Here is a 17,641-nt window from a genome sequence, read left to right as displayed (position 1 = left end):
CCGACAAAGACGTTCAGACAGATAAATGCCATGTGAAGCGTTCAAGCGTAGGTTAACTTGTTTATACATCATTTGAATCACATTATGTGGTTTTTTTTCAACTTGGAGGGAAGCTAAACAGTTTTGCAACTGCTGAGCAAGGTCAATGAAATAGTGGAAATAGTAGAAAACATCTTACAGTTACACACGTTTTAACATCTTTGCAATACCTATCTGAGATCTCGTTTTCAAAATAAACATCGACAACACACCACCCTACATTCCCAGCTCTAGGGCAAATTTCAACAAAAGGCCACCCGTGCATTTCAGACGATCACCGATCTGAACATGACATGGCAAGAAAACTACAACAAAGGCAAAAGAAAGCAATGCCTTGAAAAAGATCTAAATTTGCAGATGTTAGTGTGTTAGTTAGTAAGGGATTCGACTCTTGGGTTATCATCGTTCTTTTATAACATATGATAAAAGGGCTAAGAGAAAGACGTGCGCCACGTGCGTCATATGATAGTAATCTAAACATTAAAAACAAACCATTATTCATCAGTGAAGAGCCACTGGACTGAGATTGAGCACAGTTGAAAACAAACGTCCGTCAAAGTGTGTGAATCACCGCGGTGTGTTCTGTTGTGTTGTGTTGTGCCGTATTGTGTTGTGTTGTGCCGTGTAGTGTTGTGTTGTGCCGTGTTGTGTTGTGTTCTGTTGTGTTATATTGTGTTGTGTGGTGTTGTGTTGTGCTGTGTTGTGCTGTTCTATTTTGTGCTGTGTTCCGTTGTGTGTTGTGTTGTCCTAGGTTGTGTTGCGTTGTGTTGTCATCAAGTTAATAATGACTTTTGGCATGCCTCCACCGAATCGACCCAGTCGTGGTTATTACTGGTCCATCCCCTGTGAATGTCTGTGGGGCGGTACTTAATATGTTACTGTACTGGGTGTGAATACTTCTGTACAACCATGTGTACACAAACGTAAACAAATGATCGAACAGCTTACAAAAATCATCATCCATTTCGTCCACACACCTGTGTTCCAACTGGAATAGTTTTGTTTACAATGATTACCTTTTGTGATTGTTTTGAAATGAATGTCGAGACGTCAAAGTGTGGAGCCAAACGATATGTGATACGATTTGAAACGACGTGGAAATTATGAGACGGCCTCTAACTTTGGATGGCCGACAGCAATTGTTGGTAGACAAAAGTACAGGTAGATTTAGCTATCATGGTCTCATTCACTAGTTTTTTTCTTCCCGTAGACTTCTATGTATAATACGTGTTTTACATGGGCGCGTTCCTAATGAAGCTATGGAGATGCGCTAAGGTTATTCATGCTATGTTTAGCACATTTATCTTTCACCATTCTAAGAAAAAAAACTTCCAACAACTTCACAACATGCAATCTCTGTTTATGACAATTACAAACTGCACTTAATCAGCTACCCCGCACAAAAGGTGCCGGCACTTTCCAGCTGCAAGCGTACGACCACACCACTCAAACCCCAGGACTGTATCCACTCGGAATGATACATGAATGAGACCTTATATTGAGGATACATTGCAGTGCACATGTGCCACCCCCTTTTCATCAGTCGAGTGACAACATACACTTTCTTTGTTATTCGTGAAAAAGCATCACATACAGTTTCATTCTGAGATATGTCCCAAAATAGTTCAGCAGAAAGTATATCAAAGATTAATATTTTCACCTTATCCACTACCCTTACTCTTACTTAATGTACCACCTAAAACTATTTTCGATGTCTTTCAAACAGCGCCCAGCGCCAGGTTCCACTTTAGTACTAAATCAGCAATTTCAAACGTTTGAAGTCGATAAGTTTCTGTTCCTTGAAAGCCCTAAAAATGTATGCCTCTCTAATCTAGATGGGATAGGATGGCTTCTTGGGTATGAGAAAAGCACCTACAGCGCTTGTACATGGTAACTGCGGAAAAATAAGAGGAAAAACTGGGATGATATGTGGCTCCACAAAAAAACACCAAGTCTATATTAAGTACATTCATTTGTTTAGGTGAATTGGAATGAACTACATATTCCATAATCTCCAACCAGATCTATCGGTAGCATGGCAATATCAAAAGGTCCAACCAGTATCCAAAGCCACAAGCACATTTATCGGTGGCAAGTCATGCGCAGTACAGGCTACAGGCTGGCCACAGGTTTTGATACTGCATTGCAACCGGTAGATCTGCTTGGAGATTACATTTCGCCCGACTTCCTACGTCACGGGCATGGTTGTCACAATCCCTGATCAATATAAAGTGCTCCATTATATTTGTATATAAAAACAATTTGTGACCTTGTATTGTTGTACATATAATCACAAGTGAAACAGAAATACAACTGGTCACATTTTGGCCCTGTTCACACCTGGTAAAATATAAGCGAATCAATTCTTCCAAGGGGCCTTGTTGACCTAGAAAACTACAATTGGCCCTCTAAGCGAATTGATTTGCATAGGTTTTACCGAGTGTGAACAGGGCCGGACATGTGGTCTAAGGCTACATGTGAATCCATTGCGGCAGGAACTGGTACTGCAGCTTCCTGCGCACTTTCTTCATGACGATGTTGTTGTTGGAGTAGTTCCTCAGGGAGCGCGCCATCTTCTGGTAAGACATGAGACAGCGGTTCCCTTTGATCTCACCCCATTTGATAGCAACCTGTAGGTGATTAAATATTGGTCATACTGCTCCGTGAAGAGTGTCATCAGGTTGGTATACCGCACAAACTACATATTGCAGAATTTTGCAGAATTCTGAATTTGAGCTCCTCATACCTACAATTCAGGCACAGCGTTTTTCTGCCGATTATTTTTACCGCCACTTTAACGCTCATTACGACTTATTAAGTTAATTAGTAGAGAAGAACAAGTCAATGTCAGGCTGTCCGCTTGTGCTGTATATGCAAGTGTATGTGCATAATGTCGTCCAGATCTCACCTTTTCCTTGTGTTCTGAAGAAAACTGGAAGATCCCTTCCTTCCTGTTGATCCATTTGATGGCGTGAGACCACTCCTCGGGCTTGGCGAGACAGTCATGTAGAAACAGCCACAGGATGGGCTGGCCGCCGCTCCTGCGCTCTGGAATAACAAGGTTATCTATAGTTAGAAACATTTAGAGTCAAAAACTATCACGTCCTGCTCATATATCCACCTACCTATGTACATGTAGGCCATGTCATATACAACTGTAAGCAAGACCGAGACAACGCTATACACTCCTGACGCAGCATGCCGTTATCAGTATGTTAAGTTCGATTGCCTTTACTGTTATTCATAAGATAGAGCAGTGCTTTAAAATGTGGTAGATTTTAGCAATAGCTCAACTACCATTGATGTATATGTCACAGTAGAGATGGCGATTCAGGACAATCGGCGATTGTCCTAGGACAGATCGCGATCGCTGTTTGTCCTAGGACAGACTGCGATCGCGATCTGTCCTAGGACAATCGCCGATTCTACTAGTAGAGATTGCGATCGCAATCTGTCCTAGGACAAACGGCGATTCTACTTGGACAAGCTTGCGATCGCGATCTGTCCTAGGACAATCGCCGATTCTACTAGTAGAGATTGCGATCGCAATCTGTCCTAGGACAAACGGCGATTCTACTTGGACAAGTTTGCGATCGCGATCTGTCCTAGGACAATCGCCGATTCTACTAGTAGAGATTGCGATCTTGCGATCGCAATCTGTCCTAGGACAAACGGCGATTCTACTTGCCTGGACAAATTCTGATAGATGGAAATGCTTTAGAAAATAGAATGAATCGTTGCACAACATTTCAATCAGGTTTAGCATACTACCTACATTTCATAATTATCAACTATTTTAGGTGAATTACTTCATATTTTATAATGGATGAATGAGTATGTTTTCTGATAAAGTAATTTCTGATTAAGTTGAGTGACAAAATTTTGATAATGTGTGAAAGATGTCAGTTGGAAGAAGGTGATCCAACAATGTTTCAGTATGCAAATTTTGAGGTGTTAAGATATTACTCAGTTTCACACCTATTGAATTCACAACCATAGGAGAACAATAACAATTGTAAAGTGATTAAACAGGAATCAAAATATCAATCTCAGAATTTGTAAATACCAAATAAAATCATGGATTATACAAGATATTGCTGTTTCCTTTATCTTAACATCATTAAGTTTGGATCGCCGTTTGTCCTAGGACAGATTGCGATCGCAATCTCTACTAGTAGAATCGGCGATTGTCCTAGGACAGATCGCGATCGCAAACTTGTCCAAGTAGAATCGTCGTTTGTCCTAGGACAGATTGCGATCGCAGTCTCTACTAGTAGAATCAGCGATTGTCCTAGGACAGATCGCGATCGCCGTTTGTCCTAGGACAGATTGCGATCGCAATCTCTACTAGTAGAATCGGCGATTGTCCTAGGACAGATCGCGATCGCAGTCTGTCCTAGGACAAATGGCGATCGCGATCTGTCCTAGGACAATCGCCGATTGTCCTGAATCGCCATCTCTACTGTGACATCATCCTCGTTCACCAGGACCCTTCCGCTCCACGTTACATCGCTCGCAGAAAGGGCCCTGGTAACACGGGATGGCATCCATGGTTATTGCAGGTCGACCAGACTTGCTGATGAATAATTAATGAGCTAACCCTTATTTGGGACAAACGGCAGTTGTAGCTCATGAATAGTTAATGAGCTAACCCTTATTTGGGACAAACGGCAGTTGTAGCTCATGAATAATTAATGAGCTAGCAGTAACACGTAACCTGATTGGTTGATAGCTTCCCAGCGTTCTTTGCGCGCTTGCTTCCGATGAGAGGAAGCAAACGGGTTTTAACCCCTCTGATTGGCTGAAGCTGTTTTGGTGGCGATATCGTAATAACCATGGATGCCATCCCGTGTTACCAGGGCCCTTTCTGCGAGCGATGTAACGTGGAGCGGAAGGGTCCTGGTGAACGAGGATGCTGTGACATATACGTTGATATACATTGTACAATTGTCGAGCAAATAAGTTCTCTCTCTCTCTCGACTTCATACATCTGTAATCACCAGGTGGACAGTTTGTTGCAATAGACCCCTTTCCAAATACCGCGGCCATTTTGAATCCAGGCCGAGCGCATGTGGTTCGAGCGCGGGAAAAGTCAACACCCGGTAAGACCAAGCCAGCGGTAAGGCGTCCCCAATAGAAACCGGCGTTGAGTCATCTTCGGCGGCGAGATGTTCTCCTTCTCGGTGAAATCCATCCATATATTTGCATGGCACAAGTAGATGATATTGTAGTGGACACTTGGACTCGATATCGGCCAGTAAAATTGCGAATTTCTGCTCCTTTTCCACAGTTCCTGCCGGGATGTTGAACGCGCGCTACGGTGATCGAATGCTAATATGTTTACACCGCGTGCTTGTAGTTTCCCTAATAACGTTAGCTAAAGTCGAGAAAAATCCCACAAAACATACACTTTTCGGGCTGCGATCCTTATAGCTACTTAGACATATACAGAATTTTACCGGTTGTGACCGTAATTTTGGTCCATGCAAACTTCGCCTGGGAAAACACGCGTTGAGAGGGGGTCGTGTGTTCTGTCTAGCCTTTCTTTCTTTTCTGTCTAACTTTTCCTATCTTTCTTGTTACATCGCCCCGCATGGCGATATTTGACATTTCTGCTGAATGCAATCCCACAAAGAAAGACGTGTAGGCTTGAGCTTAAGGTCATTTTTGTTTAGTCTCTACCAGACTAACCGCGCCGGCTACGGGGAGATCATTTGCCGCGGGACTTTGGCCATGGAGGGTTGCAATATTGGACCCCATCTCCATAGCCGACCCCCTTCATACATTTGACTCTATTTGGCCAATTGCTACTATTGCTAGCAACCCGTGGAGACTGGTAGAGTCTAATTCTTGTTAGGAATTTAGCAGAATTTCAGCGGCTTCTTTTGACGAGTTTTCTGAAATATCAAAACCTAAAGTACGTGAGTGAAGATGGAGTGTTTTCACTTTGCGCCGTAATATCTTAATTTCCGTCGGATGATATTGCAGAAACGTGAAAATATAGGCTTGAGGGCTTTGCGAGTATAGAAATTTGACGAAACTTCGGTGGCTCCTTTGACTTTGACGATATTTTTTAGTGCCAAGATTAGTTTGATGAAGTTCGTGAGTGAAGCAGGGGGCGTGTTTTCTTTGTAGCGTGTCATTACATCACTTTTCGCGGAAATATTTTCGATTTCCACAGGATGAAACCCCACAAAAAAAAGGAAAAATATCGGCCTGAGGTCCTTCCCTCCTCAAGTCAATATTATCTAACGTTTTTTGGGTTCCATCCGGTCAACAGATATCTGAAATATTGCCGCGCAAAATGATTTAAAGAAACGTCAGATACAGTGGAAAACGCACCTTCACTCACGTACTTGGAGTCCGCAAGACTAAATTCTTGGAATCCTAAAAGATCGTCTAAAAGCCGCCGGAATGCTGCCAAATTTGTACCCAAAAGGACATTGAACTCAAGCCTAAATCTTAATGTCTTTTTTGTGGGATTAAATTCAGCGGAAATGTCAGATATTGCTGAGCGAAGTCGATGTAACGCTGCACAGAAAACACGGCCCTCCCTCAAACTAATGTAATTTCAAGATGATGTTGGCATTGTCACGACAACCAAAAGGCTCAAGAGTCATACCTAAACTTAGCTACAAGGATCCCAGCCCGAAAAGTGTTTGTTTTGTGGGATTTTTCTCGACTTAAGCTAACATTATTAGGGAAACTACAAGCACGCGGTGTAAACATATTAAGCATTCGATCACTGTAGCGCGCGTTCAACATCCCGGCAGGAACTGTGGAAAAGGAGCAGAAATTCACAATTTTACTTGCCGAGATCGAGTCCAAGTGTCCACAACAATATCATCTACTTGTGCCATGCAAATATATGGATAGATTTCACCGAGAAGGAGAACATCTCGCCGCCGAAGATGACTCAACGCTGGTTTCTATTGGGGACGCCTTACCGCTGGCTTGGTCTTACCGGGTGTTGACTTTTCCCGCGCTCGAACCACGTGCGCTCGGCCTGGATTCAAAATGGCCGCGGTATTTGGAAAGGGGTCTATTGGCGTTAGACTTATTCAAACTTGATGATAGACTGAGTTCTACAATTGAAATGAAAGTTGTTATTTTTGAGCACAGGTACAATATATTTAACAAGGTTTCAAGAAGTTGTAGCTAATAGTTGATTTACATTAATCATAGAAGTTAGAAATCCTAACTGAAGAAGATTGAGATCTATTATCACTTAGTTACTTTTCGGATATCCCGGTCTAGATGTGGTGGGTACAGGGTTCCTCCAGCCTTCGCTGCGAAGGTAGTTCAAGTCGATCTCCTGCATATGTGCCAAGGGAAGGACAAAGGGGTGTAAGTGATGTTTCATGTTGAATTGCTAGGAGGCGCTATTGGCCAAACGTCATATAATCTAATAGCTCATCTAGGGCTGATTTGCATCTGTTACGAAGGAATATTAGAGGAAACAAAGTTGCAACACAGAGCATGGTCGGAATGAAGAAAAGCTCAAACAATTTTCATTGACTGTACAAAAGACCATATCGTGGTTTTTGTACAGGAAAACGGATACAGTTAGTTTCAAATCCTAGTATATATTCTGTATATGTATCTATTTTATCAGAACGGTACCTTATACAGTACTGTTCCTTTTATCGAGCTATACACTTATGGAGAACATACGCTTAATGAATGTGCTTTTTTTTATATTCCTAAATAGCTACTACTAAACACCGATGATAATACATCTATTTATAAGCGGTAAGTTTAAAGCTCACGTCGTCTTCTTCCGTGTCCGAAATCTCAATTTTGACGGTCTGGGAGCAGCACCCGTCCGTGCTGGAGCTGACATCTGGCGAGATAGTGCCGGTACTGCAGGTGCCAACGCTACCGTACCGCTGACGGGGGTCCGTGCTGTTCAAGCAGTAACCGCTGGGTGCGCTCCACTGGACATGTCCTGGAATAGGTGGTTTTAAACAAAATAAACCGTTTGTTTGTTTGTTTGCTTGTTCGTTCGTTTGTTTATTCATTTGCTTGTTTGTTCGTTCGTTCGTTCGTTCGTTCGTTCGTTCGTTCGTTCGTTCGTTCGTTCGTTCGTTCGTTCGTTCCATCCGGCGACGTTTTGGGGAGGCTACTATTTGAAAGAAAAAAAAAAAAAACTCCACTTAAAGTAAACACAGGATTTTGTTGCGACTCCCTGATTAGGTAAAGTAAAAGGTTTGACGTGATTTCTGAGCAGAAAAAGGCTAAAGCTGCTTCGGGCAGGGAAAAAGAAGTCAAACCTAGTTGACGTATAACAGAAAATATACATGTATGTCATTACTTCATCGATTGTTGATTGCAATAAAACATGTGTCTTGCGTTATCATCTTTTGAAAGTGCTTTATATGGGACCAAGATTTTTCCACATTTCCTGATTGAAGATTAGACATTTGTACAAAATTTACACCCTTCTGAATGTTATGAACATCGAATGTTACACATCATATTTCTAGTTCTTTATTATATGTTCTATCTTGTAGTGTCATTGATGACACTGGCACATTTCGTTATTCACAGCGCCTCATTGGCACAATGTGTGCAGTACAGTCAGTACTACATGCCGTACCTGAGAGCATGGGATTGCCGATGATGATCTCCGGGTGTGTCTGTTCGGGGTCGGCGGGAAAGGTCGTGGGTGCGTAGGGAGGTGCAGTCGTGAAGGTCTCGGTAAAGTCGTCTGCGGACATCGGGGTAGAAGAGCGATGGGTATGGTGAGATAGATAAAATGCAAAGAAGAAAGGTGCAACATAAGATTCTTAGGACAATGTAATTAAACAATAAGGTCCTTCACAATTCCGAGTACGCACGCGCAAGTTCAAAGGTAAAGGCCACTTACTTGTAAACAGTTCTCGTCTTGATCATTGTCTAGATTTGAAAAACAATATGTCCAGACGTATTTTGCTTATGTCTAAGGGGCCTTTGCCTTGCCCACAATACATGTCGCTGCACATGCCTACTTGGAATCGCGAACGACTTTATTGTAAGAAATGATAAGGTGTGATAGAATGTCGACACAGTAGACTGTGATCATTAAGTAGGGAGGGAGACTATGGGCACACATCAATTTTGTGAGAGGAAATATCGGATGATATCGCCAACTGAGCCTTTTAAAACATTGAAGCTACCCCCACCTCCGCCTAATTACTCTCATAGTATACATGTATCATCTGATGACGAACGCACTGAACCAACAATACTCGACCCGCACCTTTCCAGTCCTGCAGTAGTCCGTACACAATGTCTCCGCCGCTGTCTCTGGGAAACAGCGAACAGAAGCTCTCCAGAGACAAACTGCAGAGTTCGAGGCCCGTCAGCTGTTGGTTGTCGAAGTTGGTGAGCGCCTGCGCCAGTTCGTCCTGCGGGAGTCCGTGCTCCTTCCCCGCCCACTCCAACCAGTCGTGCACGTTCTGTGGGGTCCAACTGGCAACGTCTGGAGGGAAACAGAAACGACACATGACGGTTACAAGGAAGGGGAAGGAGGGAAGGAAAGATGGTAGGAAGGAAGGTAGGAAGGAGGGGGAAGGGAGGAAGGAAGACTAGAAGGACAGAAGGACGAAAAGACTGATAGAGGGAGGAAGGGAAGGAAGAAAGGAATACAAGACGGAAGAAAGGAAGGAGAGAGGGATGGAGGGATGTAAGAAAGAATTATGGACGATAAGCCTACCGTCTGACAAGGATAGGATGCAACACATATCCCTCTTCTTGCTCCGATTCAGATCCGTTAAGCACGTATCCAGAACCGAGTCCAGTTGTGCGCCCACCAGTGTGCTAGCGGAACTCCCGTCAGTGGTCAGTATCCCGCCGGACATGACGTCAGAGCAGGAGGGCAGGGCCGTGTATCTGGTCTCCATGCAAGTGAACAAGGTCGTGGAGCCTTCTGTGGTCGACTGCTCAATGGACAGCCGGGTCAGCTTGGGAATAAAGTTCATAAAAGATAATTATGAATCATCGTACAACATTTGGGCTTCGTCATGAAAGTTTCTTTTAAAGTGACAAAATTATTAAGTCTGTTGTATAAAATCTAGAAATTATGGGTCGAGCGAAGCAGCGTTTTTCTGTGCGTCTGGGGGGTGGGGGGTGGTGAAGGTGAGGGATAAGTGGAGGGGGGAAAGGATAAAGGAAGAATTGTAGAGAAGAGATTACCTCAGCAATTTTTGACATGGACGGGCCCTGCTGGGGATGTGGCACATTCAGTCCAGACCAGTCGTTACATGCTCCTCTATCAAAGCCGGCGTCCATCATCATCAGAAGTTGTTTGCTTCCTCTGGAACCAAAGGTCAAGTTTGTTTCGGGTTACGAAACGGAGATCTTTGTTCTTACACTGATATTTATACAATATCCACATTATGTCTCCGTTATTTAAGTTCACCTCTAACCTCTCCCACTCATTTCTAAGTTCGTCAAATCATTTTTGTTTCAATTCACTGCCTAACCACTGAATAAGTTTTGTTCCAGTAATTGATTTAATTGTGTTTAATGTAGGCGGACGCCATGGAGATTTGTGTAAAATTTGTAAAAATCAAATCTGAATAAAACAAACAAACTATATACAGATCCATACATAGGAAGCATACAAATAACAAGTTGTAGCCAAAAACGAACTACCTAGGAAATGCGTTCGTGGAATTCCTAGAATATTATAGGATTGCCAACTTGATCGCAGTACGATACTAAAGGCTGCACCCCTGAGGCGGCGCCAAAAAATTATGCCACATTCGTCGCACGGCAAGTAAGTATAGCCGTCGTATAACGAAAAGGTTGTCGTAGATACTTGTTGACGTTCGGCTATGAGAAATCAAATATAAAGACTCGCGGAAAATCATACGACAAGTTTCCATAGGACGAACGTGACCGTGGATTTGAATGGTTTATCAATTCAAAATGAGGATTTTATTTAAAGATTTTCCTGAACTCTTTAGGAAATGAAATAGAAGCTAGATATGCAATAGATTTGTGATTGAAACTTCAGAGACATGTGCGGTATTAATCGCCTCCAAAATACCCTTTTTCCCAAACGCCGCCCTTTTTTGCCGCGCGCAGCTGACGAGTGCCGCCGCGCCGTGGTGCGGTATATAGTGGTATTGCAGTTAGGCGTGCCCAGGGGGCGTGTTGGTTGACGCGTGTCTGAAAAGACGTGACGTTTCCATGCCAGCGTGAAGATGACGTCAGGGAAATACCCTGGTTGGATGCAAGCGTGGCACACATGGCGGAGTGACTAGTTGGCCCCGGTGTTACAAACTTTGCATGCTTAGGCACAAGCACAACCAAGGAATGTGAAACACCTGTGCGAGAGTGGTGACACTCAAACAACTACAGTGTAGTACTGTACGAGAAGTGCGCGAAGGAACTTTGACATGTGCAAAGAAAAATCCTGTCCTTAAAAATGAGCACAGATATGCTGTGCACCGTACAAAATAGACACGACTTAGCGCTCAACATGAACATAACGGCATAGCGAATTCACCGGAACTGCTTGAAACGGTCCCTTCACTGTTATGACTTCAGCAATCTCGTTTCTTAAAAATGTGTCCCCTACCTTGTTATCAAAGGAAGCTCAAATAAATCAGAGCTTCAAACTTGGTAAACAACTTTTCTCTCTTCCGCTTAGTCTTATAGCTACTTTTTCTCACCTGCATTTGGACCTGGACTTGAAAGTTCCAGCGAACCTGTCGAGTTTGTAAGGAAGGTGGATATCAACCGCTGCCATCTTGTATATTACTCCGAGTAAACTGAAGGTGAAAACTTAAATGAGGAACACTTCCGCTGGAAAGTCCACTACGTTAAACTAACTGGCCACTACTGGTCACCAGTATGAATTGAGTACAGCGCATAAGTTATTTTTTCTGGCCATGGGGAATTCCCATCTCTCTCATCTATTGTTTCTTTGTATGTTCAGTACGAAAGGGCATTTCCCTAAAAGTAGATAGAATAAAATCAGTACAACCTCATTCTATTTCAGACAATTGTACCCCTCCATGGAAAATAAACCGTTTAGTTTTGTGACTTTCCTTATAGAATGTGACTAAAACCTAAATTTGAAAGCCGTTTTTACTGTATATCCTATCACTTTTCGGCGCCTGAATGCTGAACGGTATCGGATATTTCGTCAGCGCCTCAGTGTCTTATTCTGATCTATACAAATTTGTGCCTTGTGTAAATCATATCCAGTAACGTGTTCCTATCTGTGTCTATGACCTATCTTACTCTGTTAGTAAACCGGTTTAGCCGCCCTTCGGCGTAACACACCAGGTGTGCGATGTGCAGGCACGTGCCTGAGGTCACCAGGATGGCACCCAAATGACCCGTCACATACGTCACAACTGACAGTCTTGTGTAAAACTCCCTAATGTATAGGTCCTTACTGCATATGACACTGTCTAGTAACATATTGTTCAAAGTGTGGACAAATTTGTCGACCCTTTGGTTGTGAGTGTGGGGGCAGAAAGGGGAAGAACCATTTCACTGCTAGGCAAATGTTCACTGACTGTAAAATAACCCCTGTGTCGGATTTGGTGTTTACATCTTTACTGTGAACTAGCTGTGAATTTTGTCTGTTTTGTCCCCGTTCTGGTACTACTCACATGAAAAGACAGCAAGTGATCCGATCGAGCATAAACACCTTTAGATAGAGAGGTGCACTTAACCTATGTATAGTACATACTACATACAACAACTGTGTGTTTGTTTTCGACACTGCTAATTCAGTGGACATGTTTGTGTGGATGTGTTAGTGAGGGGGTGGGGGCATTCTACATTGCTTTGATCGCAGTTATAGTCACTGTCAATGCTTACAATATCCACAGTCGTTTTGCAATAAGCTGTATCTTTGTATTTAAAAAAATTCCCCACTTTTACTTTTTTCGATTGCCACTTGTACTATTTAAAGGTTGTCCCTTTCCGACGAAATAGTCATCTAATATTCTCTTTATCAAGCCTGTTCATTGCAATTATAGTTTTCTTATACCTCATTCTTGTTTGGCGCTACCTCGATAAGGTAAACATCAAACACTAATGCCACAAATACCAACCACCAGTCACTGAGAGCCATGCTGCCCCGACGGCTGCCTAAGCTATGGGAGAGAGTGAGTGAGTGAGTGAGTCAACTAATAACCTTTATCAAGATTAGATAGTTCCATTGGTACGAGCGGTACTTTCTAGTGGTTCAGGCTCAGGTCAAGGGATAAAACAATACAACAAAGGCGGCAGCTATTCAGTGTTGGGCTTATTGAGTGCGGTACTAAAACGTCAGCATTCCAAATTTGAATCACGTCACATCATCTAAGTCTTGGTTACACCACCTTTCCACTAGACGCTGCGACCACGCAGCGACCGTTCAGCGACCAAAGATTTGACAAATTTCTCAATGAATGATTTTTTTGGGTGCGTTTTGTGTGCTTTGCTGTCTTTTAAATCATACTTGTAAATCTTCCCTCATACTAGTATCCCAAAATGTATTAAACGGTAACACAAATCCAGTTTAAGTCGCTGTACGTCAATCAGCGATCGTCGTCTAGTGGAAAGGAGACCTTCATTCATGACAGGAATACCTTGATCAATTTCTATGATGATTATCATTTTCCGAATTGTATTGCTTTAGATTAGCGGAGTCATTGTTTGTATGTGGCCATGTTATAAAGCCTCTGTGATAAGGACGAAATTCGAGTGTGTTGCCAGCGAGATCTTATCCGAATAAAAGAAAAAACTTTTCGTCACAGACCGATTTTTCGAGGCAGACCAAACAACTAATTGAACGTTAACATGTTTCAAATGCCCAAATTAGGGTCCCCTTACATCACAATGGATGTTGTAATAGTTGAAACTCCGTGCTGCTATGCGGAATTGCTACCGCAAGTGGCATTTCTGTGTGCAACCTGTGGGGTGTAAAACAAACAAACATGTCATGGAACGTGACTAGCTGCCTTGTACGGGCAGATGTCGGCATTATAGCCTGATTGAATCGCGCTTATACCCCCATTCAACTAGGACGGCGCTCTCGCCGCGCGCTCTCTGCGACCTAGAATGTAAATGCAACCAAAGCAATATTAAGGCCCAAAACATGGAAATGAAAAAGGTATTTAAATCTTTATGGTGCTGATATTTACTAACACTGTTTAGCACATTCGTGTAATAACTTCACACTTTGAGCATTTTGAGCACACCGCGCAAAAACGAGCCGTACAACGATCCCCTTAGTTTCGCGAGCCTACGGAAATGCCCGCGATGATTTTCATTGAGTCCTCACATCCCACCGACGTCATATTTTTGCTTCATGGACGTCGCTATACATTGTTTCAAAATCCAATTGTTGGGCCCTAACATTGCTTGAGTTTCCTATACCAGATCGCTCAACGAATTTCATAGATAAGAAATTAATCTTTTTACGCTGTGGGTGTTTTGTTGTCTTTTCAATCGTACTTTTGTATTTTGTATGATGTTCCAAGTATGACGTCAAGATATCGATTTAGGTCACAGCGAGAGCGCAGCGCGATCGCCGTCTAGTGGAATCAGGGCCTTATTGGCCACCTAACACCGGTCAGCCGCTAGAAGCGGGGAGGGGGTTTTACAGTCTCGAATAGCGGAGTTTGCGTTACACAGACCATCGGCATAATATCTTACGTACGTTAACGTACTATGCTTTCTACTTTTTTCTATCGAATGCAAATATCAATTGATAAACCCGTTATAGTTCACTATGTATTATCTACAGTACAAAAGCAATCAAAGAATCAAAGCTTATTATTTGTCGATAATGAATGAAGCCTCTGATAAAGTATTCTAAAGGGACGTTTTCCTAGAATGTAAATAACTGAATTCTTCGAATTCATTCCTTTCTCTGTTTATCGTAGTGGGAAAATTTCCAAACGGACATGCGTCAAAGATAATTAGACCATCTCTTTGCCAAGGTAACTTCGGACGTTTTTTTTCCTTCATTTTATCGGAATAAATGGGGCAAACAAATATCATGACCAAAAGTTGTGATCAAATGTATATGATATCTTCTAACGTCAAGGAAATGTTCCCCGTTTCGCTTCCTTCTCTCTTGAGCCTAAATAGCATAAACGAGCTTTAAAAAAAGGTGTGTTTCCTTAAGTTATAACGTTAATTGGATATCGTATTTGTTTTATATAGATTGCATTAACTATAACATGATGCGTTGAAGTAACTAGAACGATTTTCCCGAGTACAATTCGGATTGCGCTCCCGAGAATGTGAGTAGGGTTGTCAGATATCTACGTGATACTCACATCATAGAAAAAGGTGGGGCTATAAGCAAAGCCCTGTAGAGGATTTTGAGACCCCGGATACGATGAATTGCTTTCTTTGAATAACGGAACACATTCCGTTTAGCTCTATATAACTTTATGATGTATTTCGGGTCCTTGGTCTAGATTCCAAAACACAGTGTGGTGGGTTTAGAGTGTTTGGCCCAGAATCAAGAGGTTCTTAGTTCAAATCCCCGACATGCCCCGATTTGTGTCGGAAAGGAAAGACGCTTAATTACTCAACATTCGTCATCTAACTCAGGTGAAAATGAGTACCTAGCTTCGACTAGAGAAAGAACGTTAAATGCAGGTCTCGTGCTTGAGGAGATCGAGCCACGCCTCGAGCATGTTAAAGAACCCACCACACTTATCGAAAAAAATGTAGGATCCTTCCCGGTGTGATTGGTTCAAAACCTACAGTCCTACATGTATGTCCACACATAAGGCAATTTCAATTTTTGAGGTCACCTGAGTTAGCGCTGAATGGAAGCTGCTCCAGAGCCTTGTGATCTAATTGTAAGCTCGTCGCAATTCAGCCCCTGGCTGCAAAGACAGATCGTAGTTGGCTTACCCAATAATCCAAACTTATTGACAAAAATGCTTGATCTTTTCCTCATTCTTTTTGCTTCAATTTCTTTGATTTTAGATGGAAAAGAATCTACGATGATATATCATAAGAGATACAATTTCTGCAAGGTGTTTCAAGAAGCCACATTTTATTACCTTGTAATAAAAAAGACAGCCGATCTTTTTCCTTCCTCCATTTCACAGCAAACGTATTTCTCACGTATTTCTTACTAAAATGAGAGATCTGGATACATATATGTGCTCTTTCTGCATCTAGATATGACTCTTACATATTGCGTAGATTAAAAACTACTGGCTGCGTTTACACGTTACGACATTTCTTCTTCCATTGTAGATGTGTTTAAACCTTATTGTTAACATGATGAAAACGTTTTAAAAATTTCATCATGTCGAAATTAGAAAAAAAGGAAAAGAGCTGGGTTTTTTTATAGTTGTAGCTTAGGATAATGACTGCATGAATCTACCCATATCATTCATTGTTATACACAAACGTGTAGGAGGAAATGGTCCTGGTAAAATACACCGACGTAAGTTCTGTTTTTTTACGAAAGGTTTTCGATGTCGTGCAACCATTAGAAATGTGGGCTAGCAATGCTATTTTTCGCTTCATGTTCAACTTTCGTCAGTCTACAGCTTCGGAACTGCGTGGGAAAAGGGGATTTGAATGTACATTTGTTTCTACAGTTAGCACTTAAACTGTGCGCGGGGGAAGTGAAATGTACCTCTATAATGAGCCCACTGGTTTGTGGAGAATTTTGCTACTTTCTGCACACGATCATTCACAGCGACAAGCCTTACTGCAAGACCTAAACTTTTTCTTGCTCATTACAGTACTTCGGTTTAAGTAAGTAAATATAGCTTTACCGCGCACATGCGTTTCTCACCTCAACACATCCATACATAGAATTTAAACTAGAACTAGCATAAAATAGGAACGACTGAGATTTGTTAGCTGGCTATAGGCAGAAGTAGTAGTTTTGTAGTAGTTTTAAATGCAGGTTCCTTACTTGTTCGCATGTTACCTAGCTGGCGCAGCGTCGACGAGAGAAACAGGACTGTTCTCATCACATGCAGAAGAGGAAACGTAAATTCAGGACAGGTCGAAAAGAGAACAGCGAGCATTCTGTGTCGTTTAACATGGTAAAGGGGGAGTGGCAACCTTCACCGACATATTCAAGTTGAATCCCCTAGCTCGTTCAGGGGAACTTACCGTTCCGTGTCTCTCTGGCGTGTTTGTCTTGATTCCGGCACCCAAAATTTCGGCTGCTGATTTTTCCGCTGGTCCCTGCTGCCCACAGGTGATATATAACATAAATGACCAGTCAGAGAGGTAAGTTGTATCTTTTAAATCTGGACTGTACCATTTCCTCTACTTTGATGGGAGCCAAAATTGAATGAGTCTTGTTTTTTAGGATGGAATTCAAAATGACCATTGTTCCAGAGCTATCTCCTTTTCCAAAGATTATTAAGGAGTTTGACACACACGTGTACTATTAGATAAAAGACATAAGATATTATCTATAAGATGTTTTGAGCTTAAATTGTGGAGCACCCACCATCCCCACCCCTCCCCAACTATATTGTCTTTTTGCCGTCAATGTTAAGTTGGGCTAAATTCGGGTAGTCCCAGCATGGTCCCAGCCAGAGACAGTCATAGTCAATATTGTTGTGAATTGTGAAATTTCAACTCTTAAGTATTCATAATATTTGCATATCTA

At 42.3% G+C, this 17,641-nt stretch overlaps 1 protein-coding gene across 2 annotated transcripts; it reads right to left on the bottom strand.

Moving 5' to 3' along the window:
* Positions 1 to 1,378: 1,378 nt before the first annotated feature.
* On the bottom strand, positions 1,379 to 17,058 carry LOC136429918 (SAM pointed domain-containing Ets transcription factor-like). 2 transcript variants are annotated; one of them, XM_066420080.1, is made up of 9 exons: positions 16,931 to 17,058; positions 10,216 to 10,336; positions 9,737 to 9,983; positions 9,281 to 9,502; positions 8,639 to 8,749; positions 7,809 to 7,987; positions 7,276 to 7,354; positions 2,948 to 3,087; positions 1,379 to 2,669 (listed from the first exon to the last, which is right to left on the bottom strand). In XM_066420080.1, the coding sequence occupies exons 2-9, from the start codon at positions 10,315 to 10,317 to the stop codon at positions 2,511 to 2,513; spliced, it is 1,239 nt and encodes a 412-aa protein (XP_066276177.1). In that variant the 5' UTR covers positions 10,318 to 10,336; positions 16,931 to 17,058; the 3' UTR covers positions 1,379 to 2,510. The 2 variants fall into 2 exon arrangements, with proteins under 2 accessions (XP_066276177.1, XP_066276176.1); XM_066420079.1 differs by lacking the exon at positions 16,931 to 17,058 and adding an exon at positions 11,703 to 11,841.
* Positions 17,059 to 17,641: the final 583 nt, after the last annotated feature.

This window comes from Branchiostoma lanceolatum, chromosome 3 (genome assembly GCF_035083965.1).
Source record: "Branchiostoma lanceolatum isolate klBraLanc5 chromosome 3, klBraLanc5.hap2, whole genome shotgun sequence".
Taxonomy (NCBI): Eukaryota; Metazoa; Chordata; class Leptocardii; order Amphioxiformes; family Branchiostomatidae; genus Branchiostoma; species Branchiostoma lanceolatum.
The sequence above is the reverse complement of the archived record's forward strand: the minus strand, read 5'-3'. Positions and strand labels throughout refer to the sequence as shown.